Source organism: Vigna unguiculata, chromosome 10, assembly GCF_037176805.1.
Source record: "Vigna unguiculata cultivar grain cowpea cultivar isolate G323 ecotype 2 chromosome 10, ASM3717680v1, whole genome shotgun sequence".
In the NCBI taxonomy this organism is placed as follows: domain Eukaryota; kingdom Viridiplantae; phylum Streptophyta; class Magnoliopsida; order Fabales; family Fabaceae; genus Vigna; species Vigna unguiculata.
In genome coordinates this window covers 44,065,959-44,090,182 of record NC_140801.1, presented here as the reverse complement: position 1 = coordinate 44,090,182, position 24,224 = coordinate 44,065,959, and the positions used below count along the sequence as shown (strand labels likewise).

At 33.4% G+C, this 24,224-nt stretch overlaps 3 protein-coding genes and 2 non-coding genes across 7 annotated transcripts in view; 3 read left to right on the top strand and 2 right to left on the bottom strand.

Moving 5' to 3' along the window:
• The first annotated feature begins 1,256 nt into the window (after positions 1 to 1,256).
• CRR4 (Pentatricopeptide repeat (PPR) superfamily protein) lies at positions 1,257 to 5,339 on the top strand. The gene is made up of 2 exons (XM_028050340.2): positions 1,257 to 3,936; positions 4,528 to 5,339. Exon 1 carries the CDS (start codon positions 1,468 to 1,470, stop codon positions 3,322 to 3,324), a length of 1,857 nt encoding a protein of 618 aa, XP_027906141.2. The 5' UTR covers positions 1,257 to 1,467; the 3' UTR covers positions 3,325 to 3,936; positions 4,528 to 5,339.
• Positions 5,075 to 5,147, bottom strand: TRNAF-GAA (transfer RNA phenylalanine (anticodon GAA)). The gene has a single exon. It is a non-coding gene; the product is annotated as a tRNA-Phe (tRNA).
• Positions 5,340 to 6,117: 778 nt separating the features above from the next.
• Positions 6,118 to 6,190, bottom strand: TRNAF-GAA (transfer RNA phenylalanine (anticodon GAA)). Its single transcript has one exon. It is a non-coding gene; the product is annotated as a tRNA-Phe (tRNA).
• Positions 6,191 to 7,907: 1,717 nt separating this feature from the next.
• On the top strand, positions 7,908 to 10,779 carry LOC114165534 (uncharacterized). Of its 2 annotated transcripts, none has more exons than XM_085668165.1 (2): positions 7,908 to 9,795; positions 10,428 to 10,779. In XM_085668165.1, the coding sequence occupies exons 1-2, from the start codon at positions 7,944 to 7,946 to the stop codon at positions 10,688 to 10,690; spliced, it is 2,115 nt and encodes a 704-aa protein (XP_085524291.1). In that variant the 5' UTR covers positions 7,908 to 7,943; the 3' UTR covers positions 10,691 to 10,779. The 2 variants fall into 2 exon arrangements, with proteins under 2 accessions (XP_085524291.1, XP_027905935.2); XM_028050134.2 differs by having other exon boundaries at positions 10,314 to 10,779.
• A 1,420-nt stretch (positions 10,780 to 12,199) lies between these two features.
• SEC6 overlaps positions 12,200 to 24,224 on the top strand; it is a 34,768-nt gene continuing 22,743 nt past the window's right edge. Inside the window, exons 1-8 of one of the 2 annotated variants that reach the window (XM_028051761.2) lie at positions 12,200 to 12,489; positions 12,600 to 12,733; positions 14,661 to 14,699; positions 20,047 to 20,135; positions 20,269 to 20,359; positions 20,764 to 20,853; positions 20,981 to 21,060; positions 22,751 to 22,843. In XM_028051761.2, coding sequence (XP_027907562.1) covers positions 12,605 to 12,733; positions 14,661 to 14,699; positions 20,047 to 20,135; positions 20,269 to 20,359; positions 20,764 to 20,853; positions 20,981 to 21,060; positions 22,751 to 22,843 — 611 coding nt within the window. In that variant the 5' untranslated portion in view covers positions 12,200 to 12,489; positions 12,600 to 12,604. Of the gene's footprint in view, positions 12,490 to 12,599; positions 12,734 to 12,932; positions 13,007 to 14,660; positions 14,700 to 20,046; positions 20,136 to 20,268; positions 20,360 to 20,763; positions 20,854 to 20,980; positions 21,061 to 22,750; positions 22,844 to 24,224 lie in introns of those variants that run through there. The other variant, XM_085667713.1, reaches the window with a different exon arrangement.

Below are 24,224 nucleotides of genomic sequence, written 5' to 3'. Positions count from 1 at the left end.
CGTGTATAGCAGAAGTTTCTTTAAAAGTTGCACTATAATTTCAAAAGCAAATTATATTTAGGATTTGGAGGCATAGTTTGTAAGATTATATTAGATTGCTCTGATACCATGTTAGAAGTGGATTTAAAGCCTAACTCAACCCCACAAAATCGGCTTGTAAGGTGAGGTTTGCACCTCACTTATATATTATGAATTGGCCTTAACTCTAGTCGATATGAGACTTCCAACAAATTTAATACTTTACTTTTTTTGTAATATATTTTGAATTATCAAACTCGGTGCTCATAAAGAATATATTTTAAAATACAGCAAAAAAGGAACAATATAGAAAAACATAATAGGGAATCCAAATTCTCAATTTTAAATATTGGAACCGATCACAAACCTTCATTTTACTCATAACCGAGCTGGTCCATACAATTTCATAAAATAATAATATATACATATAAACTAATAGCATGATGATATTTGAGAAAGGATTTGCAACCTTTTCACCACAAGTTATACTCGAGTTCAGACAAACACATGCATTTTGTTTTCCAAAATTTAAATACTAATCTCCTATTTAATACTATAAATAAACTAAAATATTTTATATAACTTCATTAATTCCTCTAATCTTATTTTAACTTAATTACAATTTAATTTTGTATATGCACGATCTTAACTATCGTATTTTTTTATTCACGTAAAGAACACTTGTTAAGAAGCAAAACGACACAATTATCCTCGTGAAAGAGACATATATTCATACATTTGCAGACAAAAATTTATAAAGACATTATCATCCTTGTGAGAAGAGAAAGATGTTCGTTCATTCATTTGCAAGTTGAGCTGCAAAGAGAAATGTAAATTTTTGTGCCTTTCAATGAACCAATCAATTGAAAGACTTTTGGATGAAGTGATACAGTAGAAATATCTTGGCAATGGCACACAAATATCTGTCATTGCAACCAAACAACCAATCACTATCTCAACCAAATGTCTCTCTGTGCATAACTTGAACTTACACAATGTAGTCTTTGTGTATTCTTTCAAATTTTGAGCAAAAGTTAAATCATATATGCTTATGAAACATAGTAACAAACACTTTACTAGATCAATAAAGAATGGTTTAATGGAATACAAACTTTCTTACTGATCTAAAGATTTAAGAGTTTCTTGAGTATTATAAGCCTTTTGAGATAGTTCTCCGTTGTAAACTCATCGAAAAAGAGAGCTAGAAAGTGATAAACACAAAATGGAAAAGGAATGAAGAGTAAGAAATGCATTTCCCTCTTCCATGGAAACAAAGATAACCTTATCCAAATGGGAGGCAATGAGCCACCATAGATTGTTGAAATGAAACTATAAAAGAGATATAGTACTACACATTGCCTTAGCCCAAATTGATGACTCAACATAGCAAGTAATTTTACACTAAAATACACCTTTTATAACCAAAATATCTGAAAGTTTGAGCCATTGATGGTTGTTTGTCTTAGTTCCTCTTCACACCAGCCATGGGCTTCACCCATTCCCACACTCTCGAAATGCACAACTGCAGAACACGTGAACCAACTCCATGCACGCTTCATCACAACAGGGTTGATAAAAAACCCTTCCTTTACCACCAGACTCGTCCTCTCTTTCATTTCCTCACCCCATGAGCCTCTTGTGGAGTTTGCTCGATACGTCTTCTTCAAGCACCATGCTTTTTGCCACCCCCACGACGACCCTTTTCTCTGGAACGCTGTTATCAGGTCACACTCTAATGGGTGTGACCCCAGAAGGGCTCTGGTCCTGCTCCGCTTGATGCTCGAAAATGGGGTGTGTCTGGATGCGTACACGTTTTCCCTGGCTATGAAGGCTTGTGGGAAAGTGGGTTTGGAGAGAGAGGGAATGCAGGTTTGTGGGTTGCTCTTGAAAATGAATTTTGGGTCTGATGTGTTTTTGCAGAATTGTTTGATCGGGTTGTTTGTGAGATGCGGGTGTGTTGAGCTTGCAAGGCAGGTGTTTGACAGAATGCCTGAACGTGATATTGTTTCGTATAACTCGATGATTGGTGGGTATGTGAAGTGTGGGGCGGTTGAGCGGGCGCGTGAGTTGTTTGATGGTATGGAAGAGAGGAATTTGATTACTTGGAATTCCATGATTGGAGGGTATGTGAGGTGGGAAGAGGGTCTGGGGTTTGCTTGGAGTTTGTTTGTTAAAATGCTTGAGAGAGACTTGGTTTCGTGGAACACGATGATTGGTGGTTGTGTGAAGCACGGGAGGGTGGAGGATGCTCGGAAGTTGTTTGATGAGATGCCAGAAAGGGATTTGGTGAGTTGGGTTACCATGATAGACGGTTATGCGAAATCGGGTGATGTTCTTGCTGCGAGGAGGTTGTTCGATGAAATGCCAAGGAGAAATGTTATTTCTTGTAATTCGATGATGGCTGGATATGTTCAGAATGGTTGTTGCGTTGAGGCTTTGAAAATATTTCATGATATGAAAAGGGCAGCGAATGTGTTGCCTGATGATACTACTCTGTTGATTGTTCTTACAGCGTTTGCCCAATTAGGACATGTCGAAGATGGAATTGTGATACACCATTATTTGATGAAGAAGGGATACTCTCTGAATGGTAAGCTTGGTGTTGCTCTAATTGACATGTATTCAAAATGTGGTAGCATTGAGAATGCAGTCTCAGTGTTTGAGAATGTTGAACAAAAATGTGTTGATCATTGGAATGCTTTGATCGGTGGCTTGGCTATTCATGGAATGGGTGAGATGGCTTTTGATTTTCTCTTGGAGATGGGAAGGGTTTCAGTTATTCCCGATGATATAACATTCATTGGAGTGTTGAGTGCTTGTAGGCATGCTGGCATGTTGAAGGAGGGAATGATATGTTTTGAGATCATGCAAAAAGTGTACAAGCTGGAACCTAAAGTGCAACATTATGGATGCATGGTGGATATGCTTAGCCGAGCAGGGCATGTTGAAGAAGCCAGGAAACTCATTGAGGAGATGCCTGTTGAACCTAATGATGTGATTTGGAAGGCTTTACTTAGTGCTTGCCAAATCTATGAAAACTTCTCTATAGGAAAGCCTATAGCTCAGCAATTGACTCAACAGTATTCATGCAGTCCAAGTTCCTATGTGCTCCTGTCAAATATTTATGCCAGTTTGGGCATGTGGGACAATGTAAAGAGGGTTAGGACTGAAATGAAAGAAAGGCATTTAAAGAAAATTCCAGGTTGTAGTTGGATTGAACTGGGGGGAACTGTTCACCAGTTCTCTGTACAAGACAGGACACACCCTCATGTTACTGAGATTTATTCTTTGTTAAGTAGTTTGTAAATTCCGATTTTGTTCATCCATGTGATATTGTTTGAGGTGTGAAATGAGGATGAAAATTAGACTTCTTCTTGGAACAGCCTAGTTTTGTAGATATGCTGTCTATGTAACCATTTATTATGTTAACAAATTTAGCATGCATATATGGTTAGTCTCCAATCTAAACACACAGAGACAATGAAAAGTTTTTGAAAAGTATACTTTCTAACATAACTCAGTAGATGCAATATATGTGGATCATTTAAATGACATGGAATTTAGTCAGGAAATTTGGTATTAGTATTCTGTTATATGTGTTGTTCTGGGGTCAGGTGTTATTCTTCGTGACTCTCATGGAATTGCCCATGGTATGACCTTTTCCATCATTGGCGGTTATGGTACTGTGTGGCATTTGGAATTTTACAATAGGAGTATCATTGTCATTTGTAGGGCTTGCTCCTGAAATTCCTGAGAATTTGTATCACCTGATCAAAAAGGCTGTCTCCATTAGGAAGCCTTGGAGAGGAATAGGAAGGAAAAGGATTCTAAATTCAGTTTAATTTTGGTTGAGAGTAGGATTCACCACCTTTCCCGTTACTACAAGAAGACTATGAAGCTTCCACCTGTGTGGAAATAGTAAATATTCAATTTGTATACTCTATAAAGGCGTAAGCTTTTGCGTTTGATAATGGTTGATTTATAATTTTTGTCCTTTTTATATAGTTTGGGGAAGGTGCACTTAATCAGTAAAACTTACAAACCTACCATTCCTGTCATTCCTTTCCTTTTGTTAAAGGCCTAGTTTTGATAAATGGTTGTTTTCAGCTTTTCTTCATTTTCATTCTCAACTTGTTGACCAACCCTATTTGCCATGTTTTTCTAAATAAGTTGATCACAATTGATTTGTTTAAGTATTTTATCTTTAGAATATTTTGAATGCATGGTGATTTCAATTGCTAACAAGGATTGCTGGCTCTGCATTATTGGTCAAATTTTCCTGATAGATTCAACAAATGTACCTCCCGAAACATCATTGCTTTGATCAAGAGTTTTTCTGCAGTCATATATACTTGTCACTGTAGATCTGTCATCAATTACGGATTGTGGTGTTCACCTTGATTCTATGTTCCTATTACCATATTTTCTTGCTTTTATCTGCTGCTATATTAAGTTTCTGTGCTTCTCTCTTATTATTCCTAATATTTGTTTGGTTTATCTTAATTGCAGTGAACCTACAACTGCCAGCACCCTTGTGGCTTAGAGTGAAATGTTTTAAGATATGATAGAATTCTTCCATCAATGTACTTTTTGATTAGCCAATTTATTTCTTTCATGTGATTTGGAGTTTTCTATTCTTGTTAGAACACTTATCCAATGGTAGTTTTGATGATGAATTTTCTTTTGAATATTGATTACCGAAATGCCGTTTTGGTTTCTATCTCGTAATAATTTAATTTGAATATCGAATTGATGTTACTTGGTATCGTTGGAGGAACAATATTCACTAAGATAACATAACCTTGTCCTTGCAAGAACAATCTTTCGTTGTTGTATCCATGAAAGACACTTGGCCAATGGATTCAGTTTTAAAGTATCAATATATTTCTACCTTGAATATGTAGTGATAAGATGTTTGTAAGTTTCTCTCGCACCATTTCATAAATCCTTGATCCTGCTAATGCTAAATGATAGAACTAGATTGGTGGAAGCTACGAACAGTTTTTCCTATAAAATGATGTATATAGTAGCCAAAAACTGAAAAAATTAGTACAAATGCGGTGAACGTGGATCGAACACGTGACCTTCAGATCTTCAGTCTGACGCTCTCCCAACTGAGCTATCCCCGCAATGGTACGTGCTTTTTTATTGTCCATGGTAATTTTAGATAACCAGTTCTCTGTACAAGACAGGACACACCCTCATATTACTGAGATTTATTCTTTGTTAAGTAGTTTGTAAATTCCTATTGTGAAGTTCATCCATGTGATATTGTTTGAGGTGTGAAATGAGGATGAAAAGTAGATTTCTTCTTGGAACAACCTAGTTTTGTAGATATGCTGTTTATGTAACCATTTATTCATGTTAACAAATTTAGCATGCATGTATATAATAACCAAAACAAGTTTATTCCCTGCTCACATCTTTTGTTATTTTGGAAGTTATTAATTATTGTATTTAAAAGAAGTTATGGAAAGTATTTTTGCAGGTGAAATGCTTTAAATGTTTGTGTAATCACTTGTCAACTTCATTTCATCTGAGAGTTGAAAAATGGAACTTGTTTGTAAGGTTTTGATCCAACATGTCATAGTCTTACTACATCGTTTTGATTCAATTACAACTTTTTCAAGTGTAGTTTTTAATTGTCTAATCCTAGCATATCTCAGTAGCATTTTAAATTATGTAAGTTGAAATACATAATTTATAAGAGTGTCTGTTTTAAAATAAAAGAATATGGTATTGTAAGCTACGAGAATTGTGCTGTACGGCTATTGATTTTTATAGATAAATGATTTAGTTATAAACTATTTTGCTTCTGACTATGATAAACTGATAAAACAATGAGACAGATTATAAGTGATTGAAGAGAGATGAATAAGGCACTGTATTAAACTATGGCATGAGATGAAGAACTTCATTTGAACGATGAATGATAAATTAGGTATTGTCAAAAGGTTCATACCTCAACGTTCGTTACTCTGTTAGACCAGCATTACTCAATTCATTCACTGCTCATCATTGCAAAAGTTGCCCCAGAAAACTCAAATGGGGTCTTCTTCCTGAATTATGAAGAAAAATAATCGAAAAACTAAAAACAAATGCGGTGAACGTGGATCGAACACGTGACCTTCAGATCTTCAGTCTGACGCTCTCCCAACTGAGCTATCCCCGCAATTGATTTGTACTTTCCATTATATATGATATATTTAGATACATTTGTTTATTCGAGATAAATTTGTTATTCTATCATGAATGGAAAGCTAACTTGTGGACTTGTGAAAAAGCTTTCCAATCCAGATAACGGATAAAATTCTTATTTTAATTATTCAATTAGGTTTTTTAATTTTTATTTGGTTTAATTAAGTTTTCATTTTTGTTAAATAATTTAATTAGGCCATTTTAATGGTTAAATTAATATTAACAACGTCTTCGTACATATCAGTGTCAATTTGTAGTATTTTTAATTTTTTTCTTTTGATATTTTAAGATGTTTTTGTCACGTGTCAGATTATTGTCGTGCTGTGTTACTTGGTAGAATTTGTGTCATGTGTAGGTGTCTTTGTGAATGTCACCTATCAGTGCCACATAACACTATCTTATATTCAATTCAATTTGTATAAATTTTGACTCAATTTAATCTCAAATTTTTTTTAAAATATGGAACAAGGTTGTCTTTCTCCAAGATGATACCAAATTAGTAATTAAGTCAAGTTACCACTTATATATATATATATATATATATATATATATATATGTTAAAATAATTTTTGATAATGTATACATTAAATCACTTTACCTAAATATTAAAACTAATTTTAATTTTTACATTTTTAATTTCAATAAAAAAATTATATTTTAAACTTATAATTTTTAAAAATATTAAAACTATAAACGTAAAGTGATATTTATATTTTTTAAATTTTAATATTTGTCCCAATAAATTTATAAATAAGCTAATAAAGATGTAAAATATATTAAGTTAAAATCTGACAATCAGGTTAGTCTACCTCAAAAATTATTCGGTCAAATATGAAAAGAATATATATTATTAATTTTTATTTTGTTAATATAAAATTGGAAACAATGTTTTTAACTTGTTAATGTTAATTATTATAATTATTTAAAGTTTATACTTCAAATTCAACTTAATAGTGACAACTTGAACCAATATTTGGTTTCCATGACCTTGACTTTTGCAGGAACTATGGCAGAGTGATAAACTCTATGATATGTGCCAATTTTCCACATTCAATATATCAGCGAACCCTCTTCAACCAATAGTCTTAGAATTCCACTGTGTAAAAGTATTTTGCACGTCCATAGACTTTGTCCCATTCAACAGCTCTGTTTCCAAAATTTGAAAGAAAATTCCGAAATGAAACCACAATTCCATGCCAGTATCATATGTTCAAAGTGCTGGGACCAAGGACATTATTGTGTTCAACAAGTCATTCAAATTTGTATGTACCATGGAAAATTCTTTGTAAACACTTCAAAAAAAATTAAGACAAACAAAATCCATCTTTTTAAACTAAAATTATCTTATACACAATTTAATTCGTTTTTATATGAAGTATTATGTGTAACTCATGCTTAAACTAATTTTATTTTTCTTTAGTATTATGTGTAACTCATGCTTAAACTAATTTTATTTTTCTTTCTCAATTTTTTTTCTAAAGTACCTAAGAAGAACTTTCCTCCAAACAACAAACAAGTCCTAGGTGACACTTATTATTTGTGGCCACCTTAAATGTCTCATTCTATCATCAACCATAATTTAAAAAGTCTTTTGTGCAAAGCCAAGGAAACTTCAAAATTTAATCCAAGTACCGAAAGTGTCACACACATATAATTAGTCCAAGGGCCAGTAACATTATAACCAAGTTTCTCATTAGAAATTTCAGTCATTCAAATTTGAATTGAGCATGGAAAATTCATATATCAGTTTACCATTAGTGGATCTTGTATTTGTTACCTTCTTCTATGCATTGTTCCTACAAGGAGTCAATGCAGCTTCCAATTCCTCATCCACTAATGAGGAACAAAAAGCTTTTTTTCAGAGTGGATGGGGAGGTAGAAATATCTCAGAATACTGTAAATGGAATGGTATTATGTGCAATGAAGCTCAAAGTGTTACAGAGATTTCAACTAAGAAATATTTTTATATTCCTTCAACAAAAGCTCATATTCAGCATTTCAATGTGGCTGCATTCCCTGATTTAATCACTCTAGAGCTTAGTGGATCAGGACTCAAAGGAAACATTCCTTCAGAAATAAGCTCTCTGAAAAAACTTCTCCATCTTGATCTGTCTTCTAATTTTCTTCAAGGTGAGTTACCTAGTTCTCTTTCAAGTCTCACTCAACTTCAGACACTTAACATCTCTAACAATTTTCTTACTGGTGTGATTCCTTCTACTTTGGGCCAGTTGAAGAATTTGATCCTACTCTCCCTTGACTCAAACCAGATTAATGGCCACATTCCTTCAGAACTAGGGAGTATAAGAGGTTTGGAGCAGTTAACTCTTTCAAATAACTCACTCAATGGCTCAATCCCTTCTACTTTAGAGCACTTGATCCATCTCAAAGTTTTGGATCTTTCTCATAATAAGATTTCTGGTGTTATACCAGAAGGGATATCTGCACTGACAGAAGTAACTAGTGTTCAACTTTCTTGGAATCAAATAACTGGTTCTATTCCACCTGGGATTGGGAAAATCCTAAGACTTCAAAGTTTAGATATTTCCAACAATCATCTTCAGGGACATGTCCCAGATGATGTTTTGGAGCATTGTCAGTATCTGCAGTTAAGGAACAACTCTTTAAATGGGAGCATTCCTTCTCAAGTAGGAAATATTTCATATCTAGATCTTAGTTATAATGACCTCAGTGGCAACATACCTGAGGCCCTTCATTCTGTTTCTCTCCTTAATTTGTCTTACAACTCCTTTAATGCTTCAGATCACAGTTTTTGTAGTTTTCCAAAAGAATCTTTAATTGGTAACAAGGGTATGAAAGATTCTTGCTCTTTTGATGTTGATGTTTCTGATGCTGACATTTCTCTTGTGATGATACTTGTCTTTTCTACCTTCAATGGCATGATTTTCTCAATGGTCCTTGTCTGTTGGGGAATTCATGTTTTCTGTCCCCTGCATAATGAGTTTGGAAATGAGCAAAGAAGAAAGAATGGAGACATGCTTTCAATTTGGAACTATGATGGTAAGATTGCATTTGAAGACATAATTAAGGCCACAGAAGATTTTGATATAAGGTACTGCATAGGAACAGGTGCTTATGGGAGTGTGTACAAAGCAGAACTTCCCAGTGGCAGAATTGTTGCACTGAAAAAACTTCACAAAGCAGAATCTGAAAATCCATCCTCTTACAAGAGCTTTTGCAATGAAACCAAGATCTTGACAGAAATTCGCCATCGTAACATCATCAAGCTCTATGGCTTTTGCTTGCATGACAAGTGCATGTTTTTGGTGTATGAGTACATGGAAAGAGGAAGCTTATTTTGTAACTTGTCTTATGATGTTGAAGCTCAAGAGCTGAATTGGAGCAAGAGGATAAATGTTGTAAAAGGAATAGCCTATGGCTTGGCTCACATGCACCATGATTGTACACCACCAATTGTTCATAGAGACATAAGCAGTAACAACATTTTGTTAAACTCAGAGTTGCAGGCTTTCATCTCAGACTTTGGCACTGCACGACTTCTTGATTTGCATTCATCGAATCAGACTCTTCCTGCTGGTACTTATGGATATGTTGCTCCAGGTAAAGTTTTATTGTTGTTATAGAGTCACAAATTCAATCTCTTTATGGACAACCTTTTGCATGAAAGTCATATATATTTTTTCTATGTAGTTATTCATATCATAAAATGAACTCTGTATCTCACAATGCATGAATATGTATTTCATGATGATCAAACTTTTTCACTTGAGGGATCACGCTATCTCCAATCCAAAACCTTAAACCAATAAGTTTGTAGCTCTTCTTACTCAACTTTCTCATTTCTACTTATTACGATACTTAAATTCACATTTGTATTCTCAACGATCTACATCTAAAATCAGAGATACACAATTTAATTATTAGTTTTATGACTAGCTAAAGTTATTTTTGTCCATTTCTGGTTTTTTTACACTTATAATCAATCATCTGTGTGATATATAAGAAGTGCTTTTTCAATGGATCTGAATCCTATGATTCATGATTCAAAACAAAGTAATTCAAAACTTGATTTGATAACCCTTTTAACATAGCTTACAATGTTTGTTTGGTTGATGTAGAATTGGCTTACACCTTGAGTGTGACCACCAAATGTGATGTTTATAGCTTTGGAGTAGTGGTTTTGGAAACAATGATGGGTAGACATCCAGCTGAATTGATTTCTTGTTTATCAGACCCATCCATTCAGAAGAAGAAGCTGAAAGATATATTGGACTCACGTATTCCACTACCACATTTTAGAAAAGATATGCAAGATATTGTGCTTGTTGTAACGTTGGCATTAGCATGTTTGAGTCCACACCCAAAATCCAGACCATCAATGCAGGAAATAGCTAATGAGCTTTTAGCTTCCAAGCCACCATTGCTTTGGCATTTTGATAGCATTTCCATTCACCAACTCATAAAGCAAAAAATATATATAATTGGCAGAAGTTAGGATAACTCTCATGGTTATTTATGATGTGATTGTATTATATGACTCATTAATGTCATTTTTTCTTGCTTATAAGAATATTGTTCTGGGTATGTAGTCTTTTTGTCTTAATGTTACAATACCTTTTTCTTTTTTCAATTTTTATCCCTCCATTTTAAATTATCTCAAATTAGTATCATTTTCAATATCACTTTTATATACAAAATGTCAATATATTTTGATTCATCAAATTCACCATGATGATATCATTAGACCGGCATATTAACAAGTTAATTTTAATTGATGACATGTCATTCATTGTTTATGATGTATGTCATTATTATTACATTAATAATACCATCTACTTGACCATAAAGATTATGTTCAAATCAATTTGAGACTAAATACCCATATTTAAAAAAAAAAACAAAACTCAGTCGGAGTCTTTAATTTTTATTTTTTTAAATAATTAAATGTGTTCCATTTCGTTTAATTGACATTAACTTTTTTCAAAGTGCACATGTTAAAAATTATCTAGTTGTCAACATTTGAATTATCTAGTTATCAACATTTGAATTATCTTTTACTTAGAAAGTGTTGTGTGTTGAGAAAGGTTATAAAAAAAAAAAGATTAACATATTTAGATTTTGACAAGTGAATGACCTAGAATTTGACTTGCATTTCTAAATGATGTAAATATCAATTTAAACAAAGAAATCCAAATTGAATTTTTATCAAAAAGAAGAAGTATAAACTCAATTAACTCAAAATCAAATATAAAGATAAAAATAAATTAAAAATCTAAATACAAAAAACAAAATACTAATTAAACTTATATATATATATATATATATATATATATATATATATATATATTCCTTTAGCAATTTATATAAAATATCTAAAACAAGTTATTAACCCCGGGAATATTTTGTTATTTACTTTTTTATATATTTAATTTGTTTTTCTTCACTTATATCATGGTTTTATGGTTTTGGTATCAAGTAGACGAAAATTCTAACGATAGAAAGAAAGTTTAGAAAGAAAATGAAAATTATTTTAATTTTTAATCTTAAAGACTATTTTTTTTATATTTGTAATATTATATTAAAGTAAAACTTATATATAATAGAAAGACTATCTTATAAGACAATTTTAAGCACTTATTTTAACAACTTCAATATTGAAGAGAATTTTGTATAAATTTAAGTCACTAACTTTTTACAGCCTTTTGGTGAATAATAATAATAATAAATAATAATAATAATAATATTAAAAGTAATAATAAACACTTTTTCGTAAATCTTCATGATCATATTTTTTTATTTAAAAAATTTAAATAATTCGACCAACATTAGTGATTTCATCTTCATTCCATTTCCAATTCATAAACCTTTTTCTCAATAAACACTTTTTCGTAGTCTTCATCATCATATTTTCTAATTTAAAAAATTTAAATAATTCGACCAAAATTAGTGGTTTCATCTTCATTCATTCCAATCCCACTTCATAAACCTTTTTCCCTATAAACACTTTTTCGTACTCTTTCATCATCGTATTTTTTAATCTAAAAAATTAAAATAATTGGACCAGAATTAGTGGTTTCATTTTCATTCCATTTCCAATTCATAAACCTTTTTCTCACTTGTTCTCCTTCACTCCGTGGTCGCAACAATTTCCAATTCCTGTTTCGTTATTCTTCGTGGAAGCTCGTTCAAGCGCGGCTCCCCCTATAGAACTTTCTCTTTCTCGAATTAGCACCTCGTCAGCATCGCAATTTCGTGCACTCTGACGTGATCCGTGTTCAATTTTCCCAAAATCAGGTAAATTTCTCTCTAGATTCGGGAAATCACCGGCGAATTTGTTCATTTAACTCAGGAATATGTGCATCATTCGAGGTTTGAGCTCATTTTGCTTCTTCCTTTTTCTGCAGGCACGATGATGGCTGAGGATCTCGGTGTGGAGGCGAAGGAGGCAGCGGTTCGCGAGGTCGCGAAGCTGTTGCCTCTGCCGGACCTTCTTCAATCGATCTCATCCATCAAGGCTGATTACATTTCGCGCCAACAGGTTTCAGTTCTATTCGATTTGATTCAGTATATTGTATAATATTTGTTTTAATTTTTTTGCCTACTATTGCTGTTGCTGTGTGTTTGGATTTGTTATTAAGGTAGTGTGATTCTTGAGCTCGGTTTTGAGCTACTTGGAACTTCTATTTTATTATTTTTTAAATTTTTTTGCTCAGTGGATTTTGATTTGATTGCTATAGGGGCGGTTTTAACTGTTAAGATGTGACAGTGGAGGTGTTTACTATGAAGGGAATTATGGGTTGTACGTTTACCTGTAAGTTGAAATCCGAGTAACTTATATGGAATAGATAATTAGACGCTACAGTAGTTGTTGATTGTTTGAAGAGGAATCACTTTGCTCTTGTTTGGTAGGAAATTGAGTCTGGTAAACTTCAAGTGGAGGATGCTATGCAATTAAATTTTATGGGAGCGGACATCGTTTTTTTTTTTATCTATGGGTATGTATTTGGGGGTAGTTCCACCCATACTCACCACAACATACTACTCTTCTGCCCATGAATGGAGTTTAAGGAGAGCGAGAGAGAAAAAAAGATGGGTAGGATGGTTTGAGTTTATTCACGAAAGATTCATGAAAGATCGTTCTGAACTTTTGTCCATCTTGAATAATGAAAGGTTAATTTGGATAAATTGCCAAAAGACTTCAAAAGTGATAATACCAAATAATATTTTTTCTTTAATTTTTTACTATATATACATGCATAACATGAATTATTTAAATTGGCAATCAATATTTATATATTCAAAATCATCTTTAAGAAAGTTAGTCAGATATAACAATATGACCAAATTTACCTAATACAAAAATGAATTTAATTCATGCATCTATCTAAAGTCCAGAAAGTGAAAAGATGATCTAACCTATTTAAGACCTTTCACTCATTCTTGATCATCATCATTGAAAAAAACACTCTAATCGATATTCATCTTAAGACAAAGTAAAAAATTAAGAGAATTCCATAATATATGAAGATATGATATGAGAATAAACAAAAATGTTCCTAATAGTACATATATAATATAATATTCCTGATTATATAAGATTTACTCTTTATTTCTATAATTATAATAGATGCTTACACAATAAGTTTTTGAGTTTCTAACATATAAAAAAAATCACCGTGTCTTTCCTCACTAACACTGTATCAGAGGTGTATCATTGGCTCAAAAAAACCTTTTTTAAATTGGAAATTTCAACAGAGTGTCTGATATGTGTTGTATGAGTGTTGGTGTCCGATATGTGTTTGACATAGGGACACATCATTATAGAGGCATGTCTGAGCTTCATATATTTTCTGATCAAAAGCTGTTTTGTGTTGTGTGGTATCTATCTGTAACCTAGACTCCTAGGGGTAACTCCATTGTGTTTTTTTGTCTTTCCTTTAGCTTTTGTTGTAAGCCACTGACCTATATATATGAATCTGAATTAGTAAAGAGATCTAAGTTAAGATCTCTCAAGTTCTTTTCTCACATACTCCTTCAGGTCTGACTAAGTGGGAGCTTTGAGTATTCGTCTCCTCTTATAAGATTTATTTTTAAATAATTGAGACATAACTTTTCTTTAGTTCTAAATTGATTTATATTTCAAGTATGATGACAATGTTGTGTTTTTAATTTTTGGTCTTCATTAAATGTTTAAATACGTTTGTAATTTTATATTGTTTGATTAATGACTCACTATGGTGTTTTGCCTCGAACTTTGTACCTCTCCTGAGTCAATTACTAGTTTGAGTTATATAACAACGACCTAAATATACAATATTGCCTATTTGTGATCATGTCTTGTTTGAAAGAACATTCACAATTATTAGATCATGTATGGCATCTCCATCGTTCATTAGTATTGCAGCTTTTATTCAGAATTTAAGCAGCTACAATTCTAAGTGTGTATATTTTGCATTATTTTTCAGGCCAATGATGCACAACTTAGTACAATGGTTGCTGAACAGGTATTCTTTTCTTCTTTCTTAATTAACTAGATATCAACAGGTTAGATGCAGGTTACAAAAAAAGGAAACCTTTTAGTAGTTCCAAACCTTTGAACTACTGTTTCTTTTACTCCATACAAGGTCACACACTGCCTGCTCCATTGTGTTTAAGTTAGCTTCTTTTGTTTTCTAATAAGTTTTTGACAGAACAATGTTTTTGATCCCTATGACCAACTCAAAAAAGTGGCAGAAGCCTTTTGTTTTGAACTTGTTCTTTGGAGCTTTTGATTGTGATTTTTTTATTACAGCTCACTGGGTAAAAACCCATGTTCCATGTTGGCTTGAGATAGAGCTTGAAAAAAGTGTGTAAGTGGGGGACAACTCTTAACTTCCAAGCTGGTCTTTAACATTGAGTTAGCCATAAACCTACACTCTAAGATGATATAAAAGTTTATCCTAGATCCATTAAAAATGGTTACCCATCATATTATCCATCTACTCGAGTATGAGCACTATGAAAAATCCATCTCCCACATTTACTGCCTAAATAGAATATATAAATACAGGGCAACCCTCACTTCACCAAATTGGTTTTGTGAGGTTGATTTAGACATGAAAGTAGTTCTATGATAGTAATAAAAACATGTGATGAGGAAGTTGCTACAATTATAACATATTTTTTTAACAAAAGCTCTTGGGAGCTATTACGATGTAAATATCCCTTGAAATGTGTTAGAGATATCGCATTAATTAGGGAAACATAGTGTCTATTGTTTATTAGAAAAAATAGATATTCTTTGATATTGGTAGATATTGTTTATTACAATATCTTCTATTTACCATATTTATGATTGATTACCATATATACTTGTATCACTCTTCATTATAAATACATTAACTCTGTGTATTTAGACACAAGGAAGATTAACCCTGTACAGTTTTTCTCAATATTCAACATGGTATCTAGAGTTTAAGGTTATTTTGGCATTTTTTTTTCGTCGCCCCTAGCAGTGCAACTGTTGTCATTACCGTGGCCGAAGTGTTAGTTTCGATCGGCGATCACACGGTTTTGATTGCCACGGCTAGGCGACCTCAACGTCGCAAGAATCGTTGCCATGGGAGCAGCGACACCCTCACACATTCGCAACCGTGCCTCCTCCCGTTTTGCCGTTGCGATTGGCGGCGTGTCGTCCATCCTCTCTTATAGTGATCACTTGCGCTGGAATCGCCTCGTTTCGTTCTTTATGGATTTGGTCTCATTGATCCAATTGAACCTCACTGGTATTTTAAGGTTTTTCTCTATCTTCCGCTACCTCTTCCAATTCTGAAATCTCTTATAGTGTGTCTGACCAGTCCATCTTCACTAACTATGTCAATGTGAATTTGCCCATTGATAAGTTAGATGGCATGCATTATGCGACTTGCGCATCAAACATTAAACTTTGGCTTGAGAGTCAGGGGTATCTTGATCATCTTATTCAAAAAGTGACTGATATTGCTCCTGGTGATTTTTCTTGTTGGAAGGGAATTGATGCTCATATACACATGGTTCTCGAGAATACGATCCAATCCTCTTTAAAACAAATGTTTTGGGCTTACGACACATGTTCTAAAGTATGGGAACATGCCAAATTGTTATTCACCAATGATATTTAGCGTCTTTATTGTATTTGTCACAACCTTTTTGATATTGTTGCTCCTCGCAATCAGGACCCTATAACTGATTATTTGGGTAAGATGCATGCTCTTTTTCATGAATTTCATGAGTTATTTATTACCTCCTGCCTCTACTCCTGCTCACGAATTAGAGCAACAGTCAAAGTTCTTTGTGGTTTTGACTTTACACGAACTTGCTAATAAATATTCTCATGTCTGTGATCAGATCTTGGGTTCCCCTGTTATTCCCAATTTTACTTCTACTTGTTCCACCCTTTGCTGTGTGCCATGTAAGCCTCTTAATGAGCTTCATGTTTTGGCATCTCAACCTGATGATCGCAATCGCTCTCGCAAGCCAGGCAAAGGACGTCCCAAGTGTGACCATTGTGGTAAGCTAGGCCACAAAATTGACAGGTGTTATGCTTTACAGCTTGTCCTCCTCAATCTGCTGCTGTTGCTCAAACTGATCCTCCCTCACAATCATCTGTTGTGGATCTCCTTCATCTGCTCCTGTCGACAAATTTGCTCTCTTCAATGACTTTCTTAAATGGTGGGAGGATCGTAAGACCTCTAGTTCCACTACTTCTGTTGTACGTACAGGTATATCTTTTGTTGGTCTGACTCAATCTTCTTCTATTAGTCCTTGGGTTTTCGACTCAAGAGCCAGAAATCATACTATTGGTAACAAATATTTGTTTTCCTCTTTATCCTCTCCGAATACTTTACCTTCTATTACAATTGCTAATGGGTCTACGATTTTAGCTCATGGTGTTAGGACTGTTAACCTTTTTCCTTTTTTATCCATTGATAATGTTCTTTATGCCCTTAGATCTCCTTTTAACTTATTATTCATTAGTTGTCTAACTCGTTCTCTTGACTCTGTTATTTCTTTTATCAAAACTTCTGTTTGTTTACAGGACTAGAGTTTGAGATAGGTGATTGGCACCGTATGTGAGTCTCATGGTCTTTATCATCTCTGCCCTTCTACACATGTTGGCACAGTTATGAAGTATCCCTCTCTCCTTCATGCTTAGTTAGGTCTTCCTAGTTTGGCCAAATTACAACATCTTGTTCTCCGCTTATCCAAGTTGTCTAGTTTGGTGTGTGAGTCGTGTCAATTAGGTAAACATAGTCGTAGTTCGTTTCCTAGTAGTGTTTCACAGCGTGCTTTATCCCCTTTTGCCTAAGTTATTTTAACATTTGGGAACCTGATCATATTAAGTCTAATTTAGGTTTTCAATATTTGGTTATTTTTATTGATGATTATTCCCAGATGTACTTGGTTATTTTTAATGAAAAATCATTCTGCTTTATTTTTATCTTTCAAACATTTTATAATGAAATTAAAACTCAATTTGGTGTTTCTATTCAAATTTTGCAAGTAATAATGGTCGTGAATATCTTTCAAATTCTTTTAATCAATTTGTGGCTTCTCATGGCATTCTCCATAGAACTTCATATGCTTATACACCTCAACAAAAATGGGGTGGATGAGCACAAGATTTGATACCTTATTAAAACAACTCTCATCCTTTTAATTCATGGTGAGGTTCCTTAACATTTTTGGGGTGGTTCTATTCTTACTACATGTTCTCTTATTAATCGTATGCCATCTTTGGTTTTAGATAACAAAATTCCTCATTCTATTTTATTTCCTCATAACCTCTCCATTCCTTGCCCCTTAAAGTTTTTGGGTCCACATGTTTTGTTCATAATTTTGATCCTGGTTTTGATAAGTTATCTCCTAGATCACACAAATATGTTTTTCTAGGATTTACTCAATTACAAAATGATACAAGTGTTTTTCTCCTTTTCTTAATCGTTATTTTGTGTCTGCAGATGTAACCTTCAATGAGTTTTCTTTTTACTTTAAGGGTCCTTCTTCTGATATGTCTCCATCTACTACGGTCACTATTCCTATTATATGTGATCCTCCTATTGTGCATAGTCCACCGTTAGATTCCCCTCCTCCACCACCTCTTAAGGTTTATAGTTGAAGACATTGTCCCCAACAACCACTAAGTGACTCACTTTAAGTGCCAATTATTTCGTCTCCTCTGGATCTGACAACTGAGTGTGACCTTCCTGTTACCCTTCGTAAAGGTATACGTTCTACTTGTAATCCTTCTCCACATTATATTGCTTTGAGTTACCATAGATTATCTTCACCTTTTTATACCTAGCTTTCGTCTTTCTCTTCTATGTCCATTCCTAAATCTGTCTGTGAAGCCTTAGCCCATCTTGGTTGGCGTCAGGCCATGCTAGATGAACTAAGTGCTCTTAAGAATAGTGGAACTTGGGAGCTCGTTCCATTACCATATGGGAAATTTGTTGTTGGTTGCAAGTGAGTTTTTGCTATCAAAGTTGGTCCTGATGGTACTATTGATCGCCTCAAAGCTCGACTCGTAGTCAAAGGCTACACACAAATTTTTGAATTGGATTATGGTGATACTTTCTCTCTAGTGGCAAATATGGCTTCTGTTCGCTTATTTTTAGCTATGACTGCTCTTTAACAATGACATCTTTATCAACTGGATGCCAAAAATGCTTTCCTCAATGGAGATTTGGTGGAAGAAATTTATATGGGACAACCTCCCGTATTTGTTGCTCAGGGGGAGTCTTCTGGATTGGCATGTCGTCTTCACAAATCTTTATATGGCCTAAAACAGTCTCCTAGGGCCTAGTTTAGAAAGTTTAGCATCGTTGTTCAACAATTTAGTATGACTCGAAGTGAGGCAGATCATTCAGTCTATTATCGTCACTCAAGTGCTGAATGTGTCTATTTGATAGTATATGTTGATGACATTGTTCTTACAAGTAGTGACCACCATGACATCTCCCAGATGAAACAACACCTTTGCTACCATTTTCAAACGAAAGATCTTAGCAAACTCCGATATTTCTTGTGTGTTGAGGTAGCACAATCCAACGATGGTATTGTTATATCTCAAAGGAAGTATGCATTGAATATTTTGGAGGAAACTGGGTTGATGAATTCAAAACTTGTTGACACACCCATGAATCCTAATACCAAACTCCTACCAAATCAGGGGGAGTCTTTTTCAGATCCTGAGCGGTATAGACAATTGGTTGAAAAATTAAATTACCTTACAGTTACTCATCTTGACATTTCCTTTGTAGTCAGTGTGATGAGCCAATTCTTAATTCCCCATGTCAAGATCATTGGAACACAGTCATTCAATCATTCGTATATTAAAGTACATTAAAGGATCTCCTGGAAAATGTTTGTTATATAGGGTAGGTTTTTTGCTTTTTGTATGTTAATTAATGGGTGTGTTAAAAGAACTATTGAAGATTATAAATAGGTGTGGGTACAAGAAAAAGGCATATCTTTTGCTTCATTATATGTTAGCAAGAGAACATCACGAATTAACTTTAGAAGCTCATGACTGAACTTTAACAGGGTTAGACAAAAGGAATAGTTTTTATAAGTCTATTTTTATCCTCTTCCTCCTTGCCAAACGCCACTAAACATAAAATGTTTTCAGGCTTACTACTTCCTTACACCATGACTTTATTATTTCAGAACTTGGAAACTGAAATTTAATTGAGATCTCAATTGATGGCATGTCATTGTTTATCTAGTACATTAAACATGTGTTTCCTTGAAAATGCTATTGCTCTTGATATTGACCTAACCGAGGTACTAAATCTCATATCTTGATGTGCTTTGCCCAAAATATTGCTGCAGGTTGAGCAGTCACAAGCTGGACTAAAATCACTATCCTTATCCGAAAAGACAATAAATCAGCTTCGTGAAAACTTTGTCTCTATTGAGAAGTATGTTAGAAATGAGACAGACTGAAACTATTTTCACCTACTAGAGGGTGTTTGCTTGGTCTTGATAATAAGCTTACGACCAGTATTTTTCACTTGGAACTTACTGTGATTCTTTGATTTCTTGTTGTATCAGGTTATGTCAGGAATGCCAAACATTAATTGACAACCATGATCAGATAAAGTTACTCAGCAATGCAAGAAATAACTTAAACACAACCTTGAAGGTGGTTTTCTAGATTAAAATGCTAATTGCCAATACTCATTCTACTGGTTCATAGTTAAGAGTCGTTACTTAGAACTTTCCCTCGCCCAGTTTTCTGCAGTAGTATTGAGCTTGTTATCTTCAACTATCAGAAAATGGGTGTTTCTTCCTTTGTACCTTGCATAATCACTGTTAAATTTGCAGATGCAATTATGTATTTAGGTTATTGCCTCAAATGCTGCCTTCACTGTTTCAAACGTTTTTAACTTGGTTAATTTTTCATTTTTAGAATGGTTTGTACAAACTTATGATTGTGAGTCATTTGTCCCCATTTAAATTAAATGATTGAAACTCAGTTGTACACATGTACTGGTATGTGCATATCCTGTCATTATGATTTTGGCTGTTTTCTTGGTCTTATGATAGGATGTTGAAGGTATGATGTCTATCTCTGTTGAGGCAGCAGAAGCTCGGGATTCTTTAAGTGATGACAAAGAAATTGTCAACACTTATGAGGTAATGCTGGTCTTCCTTAGAGTGTAAGCTATTGGTTCTATTATAGAATGACATAATTTTTTTCAAATCTAAAGTGCATTTGAAACTTCATTTTCCATTTTATCTCTAACTTTTATTGATTTTGCAGAGGTTAACTGCATTGGATGGAAAACGAAGGTTTGCGTTGGCAGCTGCTGCATCTCACAAGGAAGAGGTTGGAAGGCTAAGGTGTGTGTCTTTTTTAGTGCACTGTCACATTCATGGTCTGGGAAAGCAAGAATCCTGGAGGGGGCTGCTACAGATTTGGGAATGAAAATTTCCATCTGCATAAGCCCTCATCGATATGTAATGAACCATTTAATTGCGTAGTCAGTGTTGCACTTTTAAATTATTTTATTGGTCATTCAAATCTTTAAAATTGATACTTTAATCATCCAATTTGTGGCTATTTTTATCAGAGACTTTGGTAGTGGTTGCTATGAATATTTTATTTTGTAGTACTGGAGTGTTGAGTTTTATTAGAGTAATATCTAGTTAGTTCAAATGTATTTTGTGTACCGTTGTATTTTCTATTGTATTCTGTTTAGTTTCATCTGTGACAGCTGTAAGGTTCTGGTTTAGTAAACAGAATCTATCTCTTATAAATAATCATTGTACGTGACTTGAACTACTTTTTCAGTATCAATAAAATACTTTGTGCACTGTTCATCTTCTCTGTCTGCTCAGTTCGTCTAAGAAGTTTCCTTTGACAAAATCGGAATATTTCTTATTTTTGAGAAAACTGATTGAAGTAACTAATAATCACATAACGGGATCTATTCAACTTTCTTATTAAAAAAATAGGTGTTTTATTTTGTGCTCCATTATATGGATGATTGAAAATTCTTTCATCATTAGAAGTTCTTTCAGGCTCTTCGGATGCAGACTTTGTTATTCCTATAGTCAATTCATGGTGTTGGAGGGGATTGAGAAATATGTAGGTGGGTTGTTAGTTATGCATTATGTTGCATTAAGAAGTTTTTAAAAGAGTATTCTACAGCGTGGAAGTTTTTTATATTCTCTTAAAAGAAGGTAACCCGAGAAGATTATCTCTTAATTTTTTTATCCTGTGGGACTTGGCACATCCTTTTGTACCTTGTACATCATATTTATATATGCTTTGCATTGTCAAGTCTATATCAAAACTACTTGATAGATTTTAAACCCAACTGGGGTTCCTTCACATGATTAAATATAATGTGGTAAGAATGAACTAACAATGTGAGATTTGCTAAAAATTACAATTATTGGTTTGGCACCAAGAAAATGTTGATAACTCTTGATCAAATACAAATATAGTTATTGAATGCTTGTGACAATCAAGAGGACATGCCATTTGATTGAACTGCAAAGGCAGGGCAGTATTTAAAGTTCTGTTTTTTTTTTTTTTTTTGCAACTATAAAATTTAGTATATCATCAATAGGTCAAATTTCTGTTCTTTTATTGCATTAGTCACCGCTTTTTACCGGTGTAAAGGTATCTACTAGACTACTTGTTGTTTGTTCTGCATGTTTCTTTATTTAATTTGTTTTATGCTGGGCTTATAGGGGTCACTGGACCATTGGTTTGAAACACCAATCCAGTTGTGGCTAAAGTCATTATTTATTTTATTGGTTGAATTGAGCCTTTTAATGGTCATTAATCATCAAATTTGGTGATTGAACTACTTATGTTATACACAAACTCATGAAAATCAAGGGTTAAACACTTGCATCGTGAAGATTTCATGTTTACATGCTTTTAGAACTTGAGTGTAAGTATATGAAAGATGACCACACATATATATATTTTGAGTTGTTATAATGATTCTGTTTTGATGATTTACTTTACAAATTTAAGGCTAAGTATCTGTTTTTCCACATCTTGTGTATGTCTCAGAGAATATTTTGAAGATGTAGATCGAACCTGGGAGACCTTTGAGAAAACGCTATGGGGACATGTTTCCAATCTTTATAAACTTTCTAAAGAAAGGTTTGTGCACTGTTTTGAATATTAACATCTAGAATAACATGGTCTATTGTTTGGATGAAGCTATCCTTCTTAACTTCTTTTGAGTGCTACCTGTGATATTTGAAATTAATGCATTTTCTATTGAGTTTGGTTTGCAGATTTGAGTCATTTGTTTGCTTAATTGTTTATTAGAATTTTAAGGCTTGGTGATATCAGTCTTCTTTTTTGCAATCATGAAGTGTCAGATTTTGCTTTAACATATATTAAAATTTAAATGTTGTGTTTGTAAAAGCATGGAGCCGTCGATTGCAAAAGTGGGGCAGTGGAATAACAGTTAGCGGGATGACCACTATTTTATTTTATTTTATTTTTTATATTTTAAATAATTAAGGCTGTATATGTAAATGTTCAGCATGAGTTAATTTACCCACTTTATACACTGCCATCATTACCAAAACATAAAGTAGATTGCACAAAAAGTCAGAGAAATAAAGTGCTTAAAGCCTTACAAGTCAAGAAGCATTTTCAAGATTCCATTAAAAAATCTTTAAAATATTTATTAGCTTTCAATTATATTTTTAAGAAAAATATAACACCTCTTTTGTAGCAAATTTTCAAGTAAATTAATTTAATATTACTTATTCTTTCTAAAATTATGTTTCTAAACTAGTTTTGCTTAAAATTTCCTTATATTAGTCTCTTAAAAGTTTGATCAGCAAAATAGTTTCTTAAATTTTAATTATTTCAAATTAATTCATTAATATCTTTGAGGTATTATTCTATCCATCACTGTGGTGGCATAACTTTTAATATAATAGTTATTAGACAGTTAAGAAGCTATTTATAGTCAATTTTTAAACGATATTTCAGAGATGTAAGATTCTAAGTATATTTTGTTATAATTGAATATTATTTTAATTTTAATTTCTCTAGTATATAGTTTCAAGAATATTCTTATTAATATTTTTTCAGTTAAAAAAATCACACTAACATCATCATTTGTTTGTGACCAAAGAGATGATATTTATAATTACAAAGCAGGAAAATTTGAAAAGTCAGAAGTAGTGCCTTGGCTTATAAGTACCGAAACCCTAATTCCTTTCTGTGGCTGCATAGTGAGACTGCTAGTGTACAAGCAATGGCAATGACAATTATGAACTTTCTTGTATTAAAGGGAGTTTTTTGGGTGTAAATGGAATGCTGGTCTAAACCCTCTCTAGTTGTTTGGTATACTTTTTAGCAGGGATAGATGCTAGAGCAGTAGTTTGTGCTTGGTAAGAAATTGAAAATATAGGAATGAAAATTTGGTGGCTACCGTCTATATCCTATTTACTTAGCATGATTGGATTTGTTGTGCTGTTAAAAATAAAGTATATACTTTGATTGTAGTATGATCTGCAAC

Coding starts and splice junctions, on each gene's coding strand:
- CRR4 (XM_028050340.2), top strand. CDS start 1,468: ATGGTTGTTTGTCTTAGTTCCTCTTCACACCAGCCATGGGCTTCACCC.
- LOC114165534 (XM_028050134.2), top strand. CDS start 7,944: ATGGAAAATTCATATATCAGTTTACCATTAGTGGATCTTGTATTTGTT. Junction 9,796..10,313: donor TTATGGATATGTTGCTCCAG/GTAAAGTTTTAT, acceptor TGGTTGATGTAG/AATTGGCTTACACCTTGAGT.